The sequence below is a fragment of the Lissotriton vulgaris genome, chromosome 3_1 (genome assembly GCF_964263255.1).
Source record: "Lissotriton vulgaris chromosome 3_1, aLisVul1.2, whole genome shotgun sequence".
NCBI classification, from domain to species: domain Eukaryota; kingdom Metazoa; phylum Chordata; class Amphibia; order Caudata; family Salamandridae; genus Lissotriton; species Lissotriton vulgaris.
In genome coordinates, this window is record NC_141689.1 from 419,725,712 (window position 1) to 419,742,928 (window position 17,217).

The window sequence follows — 17,217 nt, forward strand, 5'->3', positions numbered from 1 at the left end:
CTTTCATTCTATGTATAATGTCAAAGGGTGCCTTATTCACAAGGCAGCGTTAAGCCATGTTAAGTCGGGAAAAGTGATATTATGGTGGCGATATGGGCTTGTAAATATGCCCCTTGATTTAATCGAGCACATGTAACCGGAATATCATATGGTGTGTTCTTAGTAAGATAGCTCAGAGGGTGCATGTCTGCCAATGAGATCTGAGTGTAACCTGCAGGTCAAAGGATTCAAATTAGAAAGGCCAGTGGGTTAATACACCTGCTGTAGAGATCCGGATGTAACCTACAAGACGAAATTGCTTACTATAATAGGATAGCCTGCTGGGGTGTGTATGTGTGCGTGCCATACAGGTTACAGGAACTTGTTCCTTTGAAGTCAGGTAGGACATGTACTTGTTACAGAGCTTTGTGTTTAGCTTGCATTTCACAGGTTTAAGTCCTGACAGCCCCAACTCAGATGTTTACATCTATATGGACGGCAAAAAGCGAATCATTGAATTGGGCGATGGTCTCATATTTTACAACACATCTTGGACACTCCTGGGTTTGAATAATTTATCAAAAAGCTGTTCTAATTATTATCAAAAATTACTTTTATGCTTACAAGAATTAACTTACTAGAACCTTTCAGTTTTCAAGATGCAGTATTTCAATACACAATCCTAGATTATGGATGTTTTAACAATTGCTATCATTCTGCATTATAAAACTACATCTTATCAGGAAACACAAGCCAGTGAATACACCTTTACTTTCAAATGAGAGACCTCCACAGTCTAGAACATATTAACAGCACACATTACATACTGTTCTTCTCTTCCAAACACGTTGTTAAAAGGCCAAGCTGCCGACAAAAAGTAGTACAGTCACTGTGACTAATATTACATTTATAATAATTTACTTGCCCTTGCGGCAGCCATTTTGTATTATGACATCACAAGCCTACAATGGGTAGGGTCAGATTTTTTCGGTCTACATCAGAAGTCAATGTTCATATGACTACCTCACACTATGCCAAGTGCCATATTAGTATCACATGTTGAACGAATCTGGTGGTTTTTGACTCCCAGCTACCTCACTACTGTACCTCCACACCCGGGGCTACCACACAACACGGGCTGCACGCAACGGTAACCCTGGGCAGCAGGTTTAGAAGCAGGGTCGTGTGCCGATGTGGAAGTGCATGTAGCTGCTGGCATCTGAATAAACAGCAACTAACAATACACTGCCTAATCACCACAGACTTCAGAGGCCACCTTTATTCAGTGCTGCCTGCACGTGCCTGTGACTCGAAATCACAGATACAACATACCGACACCATTGAATAAAGGGCTGCTGCGTTGTTATCCCAAGTCACACCACACAGAAAGTCACAATAGTGAGTTACAGTAAAGGAACGCATCATTCAGGTACATTCATTTAGTTATTCCAAAAAGCAAAACATGCAGTAGTGTACACTAGCACATGCTGCTTGTGTGTTACAGCTCAGTACAATACTATTTTTTAAGTCCGTGGCCAATTTGCTTTGAAGAGCAGGAGATATTAACATAACATTACATGAAAGCCTGCAATCCTTGTAACAACCCTGTCTCTAACTCTCTAAGTGCAGTAGAATTGGAACATCACTAAGTACCTGTAGCAAGAAAGTAGCTTCACTGCTCTACTGTAACAGTGTAATACAGTTGAGTTGTGACATCGCACTGCTAGTACTGGAGGGATTCATCAGAGAAGGGTAACACTCTATCTGCATGCAGCTCACCCAGTGAAAAGCACAACAGTAATGTTTACACACATGAAAGCAGTTCTTAAAATGGGCAGGTACTTTCGGGTACTGAGTACTTGCTCTTCTTTAATTTGGAAGATAAGAGTAGTATCACTTCTCAGCAGGGTTGTAACACTTTTAACGGAAGAATACCAGCATTTCTGAATAGCAAGCACGTAGTGTGAGAGAAGAAGAACCTGCAGTTTCATATCTTCATATCAAGCACGACATTAAAGTGTTTAAAGGTATGTGTCTGCGAGGAATTAGAAACAGGTTGTGTATGTGTTCACTTACAAACAACATGGTCCAGGTGTATTACACATTATCTCTACTCAGACAACCTCTTTGATTACAAGAAGTGAGAAAATATAATCTTTACTATCAAAAGTAAAAAAAATATTAGAACTCACGTGGAAGTTCTGTCACTTTATAATACAACACATTCCTCTATTTCGTCACAAAGATTCTCAGGCCTGCAGCATCCTTAGGACGCATGGGAGTACGTTATCCCATGTACATAAAATAAAAGCCTATATAAGGTGGTCAAAGGGCGCGAGGCCTCTTTAATCTGCCATCTTCACTGTCCATGCTGAAAGAGTTGACCTTTCCATTTCGACTGTCTTACCAGTAAGGACCATTTTAAAATCGTAGACACGCACTAGACGTTCACGGTGAGTGATGGCGAATGCGTGTGCATTAGGATGGCAGGTGCAAGTGGACTGGTGTCCTTAAGGTGCCAACCAGCTAACGTACACTGCCTTCCCACTACACACGAAACACTGCGAGCACAGTGTAACCAAGGGTGCTGCTGCCGGGCCAGGCAGGTCATGTAAAGAGCGCAGGGTGACAGATGAGCAGGCCCGCAGCAGGTGGCAGGGTAGTAGCGACTGCTGAATTCATAGCGAGCAGCCAGCTAACAATACACTGCCTACCTGACACAGGTGGCGCGCTAACAGCCAAGCATCGTGATCAGAGAGCCAGAATTACAGATAACGCAATCTCAGAAGACCGGCATACTCTTGATGTGCCCATTTAACCCAAAAAAAAGTCCCAGGGTCGGTAAATTGTATCCATGCTGTATAAATTGGCACGTATTTTATATTTTAACAGTGGTCCACCAGATGGCGATGTTGCTCTTCATTCGATGATCCTAAATGCATCAACGTGGAGTGCAGCCAGCAGCTGCTGAAGCCTTAAGCACGGAGCAGCCAGCTAGCAATGCACTGCCTAGTCGACACACTGCTGTCACACCATTAACTTGTTTCGAAAGGCACCCTTGACGTTTTTGTAAAGCCCTAATACAGTGGTTCCCAAACTTTTTTGACCCGTGGCTCCCTTGACCTAATTGGCAGTTGGCCGTGGCTCCCCACCATTTTTTTACCCGTGCACAGGGGTGCCGCGGCGCACCCTTTGGGAACCACAGGTCTACATGAAGAATCAAGCCTAGACGTGATGAAGGGTGCAGAGAGTAGCCATCACTATCATAAACCTTTATTTGTAATCACAAAGATCTTATAAAGTACATCTCAATGCATACAACACCATCATAGAGTAGTATAAAGCACTCCCACTAAAAGTAACCAGGCTAGAGAAAGGCTGAAGGAGCTCTGTGGCGTTACAAGAAGTTTACGTGTGGTGGGCTCTGATCATGGCCGTCCGCAGAAATGTTTACGGGGGGCACATTTTTACCATTCATCACCCTCCCCCTTGCACCCTTCTCCCCCTCTCCCTTACACTTCTCCCCCTTCCCCTTGTACCCAACTCCACCTCCGTCTTGCACCCTTTTCTACCTTGCACCATTCTCCAGTCTGCCTTGCACCCTTCTCCCCTCCGTCTTGCACCCTTCTCCCCTCCACCTTGCACCCTTCTCCTCTCCGCCTTGCACCCTCCTCCTCTCCGCCTTGCACCCTTCTCCCCTCCGCCTTGCACCCTTCTCCTCTCTGCCTTGCACCCTTCTCCTCTCTATCTTGCACCCTTCTCCTCTCTACCTTGCACCCTTCTCCCCCTCCCCCTTGCACCCTTCTCCTCTCTGCCTTGCACCCTTCTCCCCTCTGCCTTGCACCCTTCTCGGCCCCCCCATTGCACCCTTCCTATCCAATGGAGGGGGCTGCCACCTGGAAAAATGGCACCATTTCAAAAAGCATGATGGACTCCCCGCGCCTAAAAATTAATGTGTCTGTCTGTAACGCAACTGGTGCTAATGTAAAGCGCTCTGATGCCTTCGGGTGGAGTTCGCACTATATAAAACTGTAAAAAAATACTTGGTAGGGGGCCTTGTGCTGCTTTTGGGTCAGCAGGGTCAGGGTGAGATCAAATCACAGAAACCAGGATGTGATGAGCAGGAGGTGTGGGCAAGCCTATGGAACAGAATTATATGGCTGACTCGGATTGAAATATGAACCTGCAAAAATGCTGCATCCACTGTCACGTCGCTATATAATGAAGGGACGCAGATGAGGGATTAGGACAGTAAATCTGTATTTCCTCAGCTTGCAATGCCCCAAAACCATATTTTTGTATGCTGATTATTTTGACCTCAATATAATAATGTGAACACTTGGATCTGACTAGAAAGCAAAGTCAACAGTCATCTCTTTTTTTACATATTTACAATTTGAGGCACATGGCAGAAAAGTGATTTGCTCGCAATCACTCATTTTTTTATTCAAGTACCGAAACTTACATCCTGGCAGTCAGCGCTAAACTCACCAAAGGGCTCATGCCCAGTACAGAGGCATTTTACAACTTTTGTGGAAAACACAGAGCTGAACTTCCAATGTATTCCCGCTCTATATTGTACCAAGAAAAACGTCTTCAATCATGACAGAAAACAAGACGAACAGGCGCGGATGCACCCGTTCCAGGGCCGGGGAGTCATTCTCGGGTTCGGAGCCCCTGACAGGAAGTGCACCTGTGCAGCACTTAGGACCCATTACTTATCCTTTTACAAATTAAGCACTGTCATCAATCACTCATTCAGATGCAGAGTGCGAGGATCACGTGAACTGGCAGCACAAAGGATAGGGAGGAATTGAGGCTGCAATTTCCAGGACCCACATCCTGCACCGTGGCACGGCGCCCCTGGCTTCTAATCACGGCGCACTGGGGCGCCGCGGCGCACACTTTGGGAACCACTGCCCTAATATATTGGTATCATGCTTCAGGTTGACCAGGCTACGACATGGCACCTTCCATTCTCCAATGCAATAGTATCCAGCTAATGTAATACATTCAGCGTTGCAGTGTCTGTGAAGCAGCCAACACATAGCCAGTTTTTGTACAGAAAGATATGTTTTTATTAGGTCCCTAGTTTATCCTATGTTCTTACCGCATGGATTCTGGAAACATCAATTACAACATGAAACAGCCCCTAAGAACAGTATTGTACACGTCCACTATCAATTATGCAAAGGATTCCAGCTAAAAAGAAACGGGTTGCGATTGTTTGAAACTCTAAGCGCCATCCTGAGATAACTTATGCTTTGCAAATAAGATTATGTAAATATGAATTTGCACGAAAAGCGTCACAAAACATTTATATGACAAAGATGTTTTTAAATCAAGTTTGAATTCGATTTTACTACATAGGACTTTCGTTTCCTGATAGAGAAATGAGTCCGCCCCCACAGTTCATGAAATATAAAACCATATTGGCAAAATTCCCATCTCATTAAAGCCTGGATATCTGGGCACGAATGCCACAGGTTGTGCTAAAAAGGTTGCCTTTACTAACCGAAAATGCTACAGGCTTTAGCCTTTCCTTGCCACATATTTCACCCAGTCGTCCACATAAATGTATTATCTATTGCCACATAAATCCAGCGGACTTGATTATAATGCTAAACTGCACACCACATTGGGCAAGTCAATTATCTTATATGGGTGTGCTTATGTTGTTAGTCCCGATAATTAGTTTGAGTTCTGACAATCAACTGAAACCGTTACAATATTCATCATCTATTCTGTCCTTGCGGCATAAGGTTGTCACGAGTGCAAGAAGTGCACCCTGCCTCAGCATCAACATTTATGGCGCTTTCTCTCACTGCACGGATTTTACAGTTACCAAGGATTCACGGGCCGAGATCAGCACGACAGAACTTACCTTGGTTGCTTTCTGGGAGCTCAGCCTTCGGTTCTTTTTCAGATCTCTGTCCAGTGTCTTCATGATGCTCTCCTTAGAGAAAAACGGAAATTTAGTAATGACTTGTATAAGCTCCAAAAATAATATAGTAGCACTCTGCACGACGCTCTCAACCACACTGCATTGCTCAGGATGAATGTCCTATCGGGTCACTTGTAATGCATGCCACTGTCACACAGATATAAGCAGCACCAATTAAGGAGGCATTTACCCACAGCATGTCTTCGTCTGTTTTGATTCGACGAGAGGCGAGCCTTTGCAGCTTCCACTCCATCTGTAATGCAAGGATAGTGAGATCTATGTATGTAGGGGAGCTGCAGGTATGAGGGCAGAGGTAAGTCCTGTTGTAAGAGTTCAATGCTTCTCTGCAGCCTGCTGTTGTGATACTGCCCTGAATGGGGATGGCGGGGCCCCAGACTTCTCACGGCTGCTCCACCTGCTCCCTTGCCCACTGATGCTCCCAACGGGACCAGCCCTGCATTTAAAGAGACTGTGTCGGCGGCTGGAGGAGCGGGAAGCAGATCGCTTCAAGCCGATTGGCCAGAATGAATCTTGTGACGTAACGTGCAGGGGTGGGGCTGGCGTTTCTGTCAGATTATTGTGGCATGTTGTGGGGCAGAGTCCTGGTGCTGGCGAGAAACCGAGGAGCGCCTACGGGTCTCCCTAAAAGAGACGAGCGCATTGAAAGCAAGGAAAGTGTCTTTCCGGCGTATGGATACCGTCAGAGTACATGGCCGGGCCCCTGCTGCCCTGTGATTTTCATAGTATCGAATCCAAAACGTTTCATGCGACATGTACCCTCTGCCGTGGGGAATATGTTTGGAGTGGAAACGTGTGAATTAGTTTAATGCGGATTGTGGACTCACTTATACACTGACATATGATTTGAGGTAGAGCAAAAGCTGACTAGCATTAAAGGAACCGTCATGGAGGCAAACTCGCATACGCCACGCACTCAGTTATAGTTTATAAAGCAATAATGTTTTTTTTACGAATTGAACTGATTCTTAACTTAGAGTCCGAAGGAGGGTAAACGATTGCCAATTTCTAAATCTCTTAGGAACTTGCCATTTCGATAAGCCGCTTGATGAAAAGACACGTTTGGCATGCATTACACTTTAGAAACAAACGACTCTGTATGCACTGTTGTATCTCAAATTCACGAATAGGGTAAGCATGAAACTTGAACTGTCCCTTTGTAGACTGCCTTTTTGTCCGAACGCTTTCTCTGTAGCTAGCAACACGCTCTGTCCTAAGATGGCCGACCTATAATGCGCTCAGCCGTAAACTGTAGTCTGTCTTTTGTGTCCACAGTATTGTTTACAGAACTCTGTAATAAAGGCAGCAAACTCCTGCCCCCTTTCTCCTCCCTTCCCGGTCAGCTGAGCGGCAAAATAGACTCAGAGCGGTGGCACACGCGGCGGGCAAATAGGCGGCACACGCTCCAACTGCCAGCACCTAGAACTGACGTGATGTGTAATTATAAGATGGCAAACAAAGCTCTGCCAGGGGCCGCACTCAAGGGAAGAGACGCTCAACCAACGGATTTTTTAGAGACTCTAAATAAACAGTGTCGCGAGGCAGAAAGCAGCAACGGAGTATCTCCCTGAAAATAAAACAGTATACTGGCAGCAGGCATGAACCGGGTCTTAATCTATTAAATGTTTGTTCTAGTTCTCAGTTGATCATTCTCATGGTTTTAGGAAGTCGATTTTTTCCGCGATCTTAATTTTGGCAGTCAGGTTACACAATAACAGATGATTAATACAGTATCGTAAAAGAGAAACGTCTCCTATATGCTTCGTGTTATTAAACACTACTAATTTTACAGGAAAATAGTTTCATAGCACACCTTAGAATAAAACGCAATTACAATACTCAATATTCCTATAACACTACGTCCAGACAACTACATCTCCACGGTTACAATTTGTATTACATTAAATGTAAGAGTTCTCATAACTGTTGCGATCTGAGTTAATTATGCTATGAATAGTGTTGGCAACTTTCAGAACATTAACAGAAAAAGCGCGAGCCGGGCCAGGGTCCGGCTTGGCTGTAGGAACCAATCACTGTATTTGAGACATTTATTAAAAATTGACATTTTTAAACATAAATTGAGAAAATGGAATGCCCTCCCATATCCCACACACGAATGCCATTAGTACACTGAGAAGCGACTCCGTTGTCATGTGCACCGTTTATGTGGTCTTGAGTTCTCATACATTGAGCAACACTGAAGCTTATTAATTTACACCTGAACTCACATAAATCATGATGCTTTTATGCAGTAATGAAAAAAAAGAGGCACGAAATACAATATTTTAGTATGTCTTTATATCTCAATTTTTACACCAAAGGCGCTTTGCCTTTAATTCTTGGCGCATGAGGTCAGAACGAGGGTGGCAGACAGAAGCCACATGAAGTCTCGGCTCGTTTTGAGCTCGATGGTCCAAGAGGACCTCGAGCTGAGCCAGAGGCATCTGTCCCGAACCTTCAGTGGCTCACCCACATCTGTTTTTGTAGAACATGCTCTCAAATCACCAGGAGTATGAAAGCAGCGCAGGCCCCTGTGTGGCGTAAAATGGGTTACATGACGACTACTAGCACAGAGACCCGTGGAAATGTCAAACCATCCGGTGCCTGCTTCGACACACTGCTCTATTAATCACAATGAACGTATTTCCCTAGGTCGACTGTCTGTCTTTTTAAAAACGTACAACCGTTTATGGATTTTGCGAGAATTACACCAAATCCAAGTCGTTGTACGGGTGTAGTATCATGATTAGATTTCCTTTGTGGGTGCATCGTTTCTATGTCAATATTAAGTCAAGTCTCACAATTTACTAAGCATTGATACTACTGGTTTACCCAGTGCAAATACCAATTGAACAGTTACAAATGGTTTAGAAGTTTAAGACTCTATATAATTAACATATTTATTAACTAATATTGTTCATTTCTAGTAGATCTATATACGGGACATACGTTTTCGGACTTTCGACTATATATATTCAGAACGAAAAAATCCAGTGGTTACATGAGAATATACCCGGGAATCGGTAGATAGCGTTGACGTTGATGACAAGCTTGCGGGCTGAAAAAAATAAGCAGGACATTTCGCCTTGTAACAGTCGTTTATTAGGTGTCAGAAGTGTATATGTCGAAACAGGATTCACGATTCACCCTGGCATTGTAATGATCGTTGAACAGTAAGGCACTCAGGGGCATATATGCCCCCCTGAAACTTAACCGAGAGAGAATACATTGCTTTGTTGTGAATTAAAGTAAAAATAAAAAAATTGCATCACTTGATTTCTCCGACACTTTTTTCTAACTACAGATGCGACAAGAGAATACATGAACTCAGCCAAAGTGAGACGTGCAAGTATAAACTTTTTCAATTTGATTGCTCTAAATCCTGCAACGGTTTAAACGAATATATTATTAAACGAAACCTAAGAGGGTATATGTATACGGCTAATGTATCGACTTGATAATGTTTGGCCTGGGTCAATAGGGAATTATGGTGGCGTGTTCCTCTTCCGCCGAGCGGACAACTCGCTCCTATTTCCCATTTCAGTAAAACGGATCGACGGACGGGTGAAGGGTTGGATGAGTGGGTGGGTTGCACGGATTTTATGGACGCATATGTGTGGTTCGAGGGATGAACGGACAAAACGGTGAGTGAATGAACCAGGTAACGAATGAGTACTATCGCTCCTAGACCATCAGTTTGCAATGACGGCAGCAACGCAAATGGTTTTGCACGTGCTGTGGTTTGCAGAGTAAAAGCGTGGCACGCTCAGAGCACTGCCCGTTTCGAAAAGAATGGCTAGGCAGAAAACCACCCTCGTTTTACGAATTAAGGACTTGTAGTTCATTGGTTTATTTAATCTCCACGTCTGCTACAAGAGGGACACGATTTCCAATAAATCTCTCCATTAGATCCAGTTGAACAATATACTTTTCATTCAATGAATTATCATGAATTCAATGAATTATCAGTAAAGCAGCTCTAGATCGTGTACTACCGACTCAAACTGTGAACAGCTGCAGGTCCGACATATGTCCACCAGAGGCCGCCCTGCCACACTTTTATGAAGGGGTACACGTTCAATAAACGGGTAATATATTCCTCCTTCCCAGGCCTTTGGCACGTGCTGGAGAGGTGGCTTCTCGTCCTGTCCTGTCACTTGGCATTTGCTTTGCTGCCCGAAATGACTTAGATTGATGGTCATTTTATTTACATTGTATGGCTATGTTAACCGAAAGTATCTAGAACTAGATAGCAGTGGTTCTTAACCTATGGTCTTGGGTTCCCCTGGGGTATAAATATATTTTGAGTTTTATATAGCTCGAACTAGACCCCAGACATCGGGTATCAGAGCGCTTTACATGAGCACCAGTTTCGTTATAAAAGGACACATTCATTCTTTTTGTTGTAAGTGGGAGAATTAAAAAAAAGAATCGGGAGAATGCATTTCTCTCATAGGCTTCAATTGAAGTAGAGGCAATTTCAGGTGGGAGATGCCGCCAAATAAATACATTTTCGAAGCAAAAAGATTGGGGGTCTCCTGCCTGTATTGGGTCTATTGGCATGCATACTGGAGGGCCGTGATACCCACTCAGGGCTTCCGCAACTGTTTAGAAAATTAAATAATATTAATACATTGAGTGTGTGTGTGTGTGTGTGTGTGTGTATATATATATAAGAATTATTTGATGGGTTAGCAATATTACTCATCGCCCTTCCATTACGAATTGGATAACCATAGACATGTTAAGTAGTATGTTTTCAATATCTATGATCACATGGTGTTCACTATTGCATTTAAAAAAAAAATGGCACACATTAGCTAGACTATCTGTGAGCAAGGGCATCCGCCCGAAACGCGTCAGACCGTTGTGCTGTGGTGTAATAAAACAACTTTTGCCTGAAAATTTGAGACTCGCCGTGGTTTCTGTTCGCCAGATACGAGCTGGAGGTGCAGGGCCAGTATTCTTGAATACAATTCACGGAAGGTGGTTGCTTCCGTTGCGAATCCACTCCTCGTAAGCAGTCCGCCATCATCAACCAATGTGCTCGCTTCTTCGTGGTAACGGAATTTGATGACTGACCCTGCCTGCAGCACGGAACTAGTCGATAGTGACACACCCACATCTACAGCAAACTCGGCTCGAACAAACGCCGAAAGTGAATCCGTGCAGTGAAAACGGACCGTTGAGCAGTTTGTTATTCTACGGCGAGTAATACTGTGGGTGAGTGTTCCATATACTGCATTCAAGGCGGTGGGGAGGACAACAGGCAACAATCGGGTGGCCGGGGAAACTGTACGGCACCCGTGTAAAAAATAACTTTTTATAAACCATTGTGACTAACACAGCGCACTCTGCATGTCTGCTGAAACAGTACGAGGCGGGGAGGCGGCCTCTGTAACACTATTCTCCAATCTTCCCAAGGTATCTGATCGAGGGGGAACAGCTGCTGCACAAACGAACATTCTGTCTAATGAAGGCAAAATTAAAAATCTAATGAAACAGATGGAAAAGTGCATGCGGAGCGAGGCTACTAAATGGTGGGAATATAAATCATTATCAATGTACCTAGCAGAAGGTCGAGTCCCACGGGGGCTTCGTATAGTCTTAGCCCCAAGTTACGAAAAGCCCAATCCGGAAATGCTTAAAGAGTGGGGGCTCAGTAACCTGGAAGCATCAGGGAATTTGGTCAAGATTCTGATCAAATATGCTGAAATCGATCGCATATCATTACTGGAGGAAATGGAAGAAATTAATGAAGAATTGTTAAAATTGGAACCAAACGACTTAATTGCAACATCTAGAAAGGAATTACAAGAGCGCCTAGTGAAACATGAAGACAAAATTAAGGCGCGTAAGGTGTACAAGTTTGCGCGCGACAAGGAGGACTACGAGCAGGGTCGCATATACACGTTTGCGCGCAAATATCAAAATGCTAAAAAAACAAGAATGAATCAGAAAACAACTGCGCCCATGAGTGCTCCCATAAATGCAACAAGAATGCCACAACCTGTGCGTACAGATACTAACTCAGGTCAGAGTGATGAAGAAACATCAAATAGCAGTGTCTATTCTGATGATAGTACAACAACAGGGGCAATCTCTGGAGAACCAACAACAGTGTTAGATTTAGGAGAGGAGGTTGATTTTTTAGTGAAGGCTCGCCTCCAATCACTACGTTCAAGAAATCAGCAGCAGCCATAACTGCAGCCACAAAAAGGGCAAAACTCAACCAACGCAGGAGGGAACGCCGTAAAAAACACAAACTCAAACAAAAAAAAGAAACAACATTGGCGGAACAGAAATTAAATGACAAGACAATAGTAAATCTCTCCTCCACGACGCTTACAGAGGCAGAAAAACAATTATTAAGCCTGGGGTTGAGTTTTTGCCCAATAAGTGACTTTAACTATTCAAAGACCAGAATAGATGTCTTTCGATATCTACGCAAACTTAAATTGCGCAAGTTCTTCAATATCAAGGATGGTCTCAATGAAATGGAACCAACCAATATGGAACTGAACCCTACCACGCTATTAGCTCATGACACCAGAGCATTACTTACCTTGCACCAAATGGGAGATACTAATGACAGTACAGACTTCAATCCAGCTCAGAGACACCAACATCAACCAAATAGGAGCAGGCAAACCTGCCTCCAATTTCACACCGACCATGCCCCGAGACGCCATCGACTCATTTCATGAGGTGGTGACAGCAGATCTCAAAAAATTACATCACCAAATCAAACATCGCAAAAGACAAAAAAATGATAGGGACAAATTATACTGGGCACTTATGACCAAATTGAAAACTGACTATAAAAACATTGTCTGTAGTTCAGATAAAGGAGGTAACATCGTGATTTGGCCGCAAAAAGATTATATCAACGAGGCACCCAGACATCTCTCAGATATCACATGTTATCAGAAAGCCAGTGTAAAAGAATATGATAAAGCGAGAGACACTCTTAAAAAAATGCTTTACAAATACAAGATAGAGGGCCTAATTTCCATGCAGGAGTTCAAGTTCCTCGATGTAGAGCATCCAGTCATGCCCAGGTTATATTTAATCCCTAAAATCCACAAGGAAATTCTACCAGTTCCATGAAGACCGATTATATCGGCAATTGACAGTATGGCGGAACACATCGCTATTTATGTGGAATATTTTTTGCAGAATTTGGTAAAAGATTTGCCCACCTATGTGAAGGATACGGGAGACTTTCTGCGCAAGATAAAGAATACTCCTTGGACATCGGACTCTGTATTTATTGCCCTGGACATTGAGTCCTTATATACTTGTATTGAACACAGCACAGGACTGAGGGCACTTGAATCTTTCCTAGGGACTCGACCCTTAAATTGTTACAATCATAACAAGATGATTACAGAGCTTGTCACATGGAGTTTATATAATAACTACTTTGTCTTTGGAAAAGAGATTTATCTGCAGAAAAGAGGTGTGGCTATGGGGGCCTGCTTCTTTCCCAGCTATGCGTGCTTGCACGTAGGCTGGTGGGAGAAGCAGGTCCTCATGGGAAAACATCATGACACTTACTCTAAACACATAGTACAGTGGATACGGTTTATCGACAATGTATTTATGATTTGGAGGGGTGATGAAACCAGTGCCATCGATTTTATTGAACAGCTCAACATTAACCAAGAAAATCTGAAATTTACATATAAAACGAGCAAACAAACTGTAGATTTCTTGGATGTCAGAGTATTTGTTAAAACTGTTAAAAATGGAAAAATTGCATCCACCTTATTCAGAAAAAAACACGGCGGGAAACTCTGTTCTCCACGCCAGCAGCGCACACCCTCGCCATGTCGTTGACAACATCTCCTACGGGGAGTTGCTCCGAATAAAAAGGATTTGTAGTACAGAGGAAGAATTAGCAGTTTGCACTACTCAAGCCCTCAAGAGATTCAAAGACAGGGGATATAGTGACAGAGTGCTTAAAATGGCTACTGATAAGTTGAAGGAAAGATCCAGGGAATCCCTGTTGAGCCCCTCAGAGGTCCCCACTCCGGAAACTACTAATATCAAAGATGACCCAAGTCTGAGGTTTGTGACAACATACAACTGTCAGGAACGACGCATCAGAGCAATTTTAACAAAAAGTTGGCCCATACTTATGACCGATGTTGTCCTAGCACCCCAAGTAACGTGCAGACCTAACATCACCTATCGTAAGGGCCCCTCCATGCGCAAACATGTCTCTAATTTATTCCCTGAACTCATGAAAACAGAATCTTGGTTACAACCCCGGCCGGGGTTTACTAAATGTTCTAGTTGTAGGGCATGCAAGTTTGGCATCAATACTACCAAATATGCCACTCCGTTTAGTCCAACTCTGTTACCAATTAAGGGCATCTTTAATTGCAAGACGGAGTATGCTGTTTATGTTCTGACGTGCACCTGCGGCCTGAGGTATGTTGGGAGTACCAGGCTTCAGGTGCATGTCAGAATCTTGCAGCATCTCCGAGCCATAGTCAACAACGACAGCTCCTATCCTGTCGCAAGAGTGTCTCAATTACTATGTATTGGCTGCTGTCCCCAAACCACGCAGGGGTGGCGATAAAGATAAGATGCTAAGGCAACTCGAATCAAAAATGATTCTCGAGTTGGACAGCAAAGTGCCTAACGGCCTTAATACAACGGAGAATTTATATAATTTCCTATAGACCATGTAGCTATTCTTCCGTCTGTCTACATCCTATCCCAGTCTGGTTCCTACTAACATTAGTCTAACTATGACCGCCTCCCACGCTCATTTGATGATTTACTGTTTCTTGGCCATTTTTAACTGTATATATTTTCCATATAGATGCAGAAATTGATTTTAATACTCTACTGCACCATGGAATTCACCTGTTTTTTTTTCTTACAATACACATATAATTTTTACCATACACTTCAATATAGTCTTTTATGATTCAAAGAAGGGTTGCCATCATTATTGATGTCCCTACTGTCTTCTTCTATTCATAGTAATTAGATATTTATATTTATTGCTATAGTCTGTTTTAGTATTTATACCATTTTGCGTATTTTGCACAATTATGATGTTTACATTTACATATTAACTGCTCAATTTTTAATATGTTATTTAATTTTGATAATTTTTCTATACTATTTATTGATTTTTAACCAAATCGATATAATATTATCAAATGCGTATATTTGCACAGTCAATATGTTTACATTTGCAATATATATTGCATGTTTGTTATATGTTTACATCTGCATTTTTTGCACAAATACAATTCAGACTACCTCGCTAATATCCTGCATTCATGCAGATATATTTTTCTTATGAAATTGTCAGTAGAGATGATTGTCTCTCTCTCTCTTTTTTTTTTTAATTTCTGAATTTATTCAGTATATGAATTATTTGATGGGTTAGTAATATTACTCATTGCCCTTCCATTATGAATCAGATAACCATAGACATGTTAAGTAGTACGTTTTCAATATCTATGATCACATGGTGTTCATTATTGCATTTAAAAAAAAAAAAATGGCACACATTAGCTAGACTATCTGTGAGCAAGGGCATCCGCCCAAAACGCGCCAGACCGCTGTGCTGTGGTGAAATAAAACAACCGTTGCCTGAGAACTTGGGACTCGCCGTGGTTTATGTTCGCCAGATACGAGCTGGAGGTGCAGGGCCAGTATCCTTGGATATATATATATATATATATATATATATATATTCACTTAAAAAAACATAGGTTTCAGGCCTTATATAGTTAGGAATTAGCTTTCAAAAAGCCATTGAAATTGCTCCTATATAGTTAGTTGTACTAACTATATTTCGCGCACCCGCAATCCACTGCTGATGATGTCGCATATTACATCATTCATGACATGGTCAGTGACATCAATGATGGCATCACTGATGACATCTCAAATGACATCACTGATGACATCTCATTTGACATCACTGATGACATCACTGATGACATCATCCAGTGACTGTGTGTTTCTGTAAAGTTTAAATATGTTTTACATATTGAAGAATGAGTGGATGTATAAGTGTCTGGATGAAGGATTTAGTAGGTGTGTGACTGACTGTATGAGTGAGTGATTAAATGTGTCTTACTAAATGCATGGGTTAGTGTCTAAACTGTCTGAATGTGTGCATCAGTATGTCTGTTGTTGTGTAAGCTGCTGCATGTGTTGATCAGTAGCTATATGAGTGGCTATATGGGTTATTGATTGGTTGCCCAAGTATTTGAATGGGAGACTGAGTGTGTGTGTGGGTGGCTGGGAGGTGTGTGACTCTGTGCATAGATGTGTGAGCAGTTGATTCACTAGGTGTATGATTTCAAGAGTGCATGTGGAAACAGCTATATGGGCGGTTGACTGCGTGCATGGGTGTGTTGGTGAGTGAATGGATATCTCAGTGCTACATGTCCAAGTAAGTACCTATGTAAAACACAGTGCATGTGAGAGTTGGCATATATAAATGACTATACATGAGAGCCAGTGAATGTGCAAGTGGCCGTATGGATCATTGTGTACTTTTATCAGTGATTGTATAAGAGAGTAAGTATGTGTTAGTATATGTTTGAATAAGTAAGGTGTTGTGTGTATAACTGTATAGTTGAGGAAATGGAAGTGTGATTGATTCTTTGCATGACTGACTAGGTGTGTGAGTAACTCCATGGATGAGTGGCAGTGTGTGAGTGTCTGTATAGGTGTATGAGTGCATATGATAGTGTTGTATTGATGAGTGACTGTATGTATGAGTGATTCTATGGGTGAATGAATGAATGTGTGTGTAGACCTAGGAATCAGTGAATGTGTATGTAGTAACTGGTATTGGTGTGTCAATGGTTTCAAGAATGGTAGTCTGTATTTAACACTGGGTGTATCAAAGGTTATATTAGAGTGTGAGGAGGTGCATCGTATTATCACATGAATTATATCATCAGTGATGTGATCAGTGATGTCAAATGAGATGTCATCAGTGATGTCATTTGAGATGTCATCAGTGATGTCATCAGTGATGTCACTGACCACGTAATGAATGATGTAATATGTGACATCATCAGCAGTGGATTGCGGGTGCGTGAAACATAGTTAGTACAACTAACTATATAGGAGCAGTTTCAATGGTTTTTTAAATGCTAATTCCTAACTATATAAGGCCTGAAACCTATGCTTTTTCAAGTGAATTTGCAAGGTTTGTAAAATGCTAATTCCTAACTATATAAGGCCTGAAACCTATGGTTTTTTAAGTGAATTTGCTAGGTTTTTTA

At 42.4% G+C, this 17,217-nt stretch overlaps 1 protein-coding gene across 2 annotated transcripts in view; it reads right to left on the bottom strand.

Annotated features, from left to right (window-relative positions):
• The window catches only part of CDC20B (cell division cycle 20B), a 374,231-nt gene extending 367,979 nt beyond the window's left edge, over positions 1 to 6,252 (bottom strand). For both annotated transcript variants that reach the window (XM_086960634.1, XM_086960632.1), the window contains exons 1-2: positions 6,114 to 6,252; positions 5,864 to 5,935 (exon numbers count right to left, since the gene is read on the bottom strand). In XM_086960634.1, the coding sequence (XP_086816760.1) occupies positions 5,864 to 5,935; positions 6,114 to 6,176 (135 nt within the window). In that variant the 5' untranslated portion in view covers positions 6,177 to 6,252. The remainder of the gene's footprint in view (positions 1 to 5,863; positions 5,936 to 6,113) is intronic.
• Between the last annotated feature and the right edge of the window lie 10,965 nt (positions 6,253 to 17,217).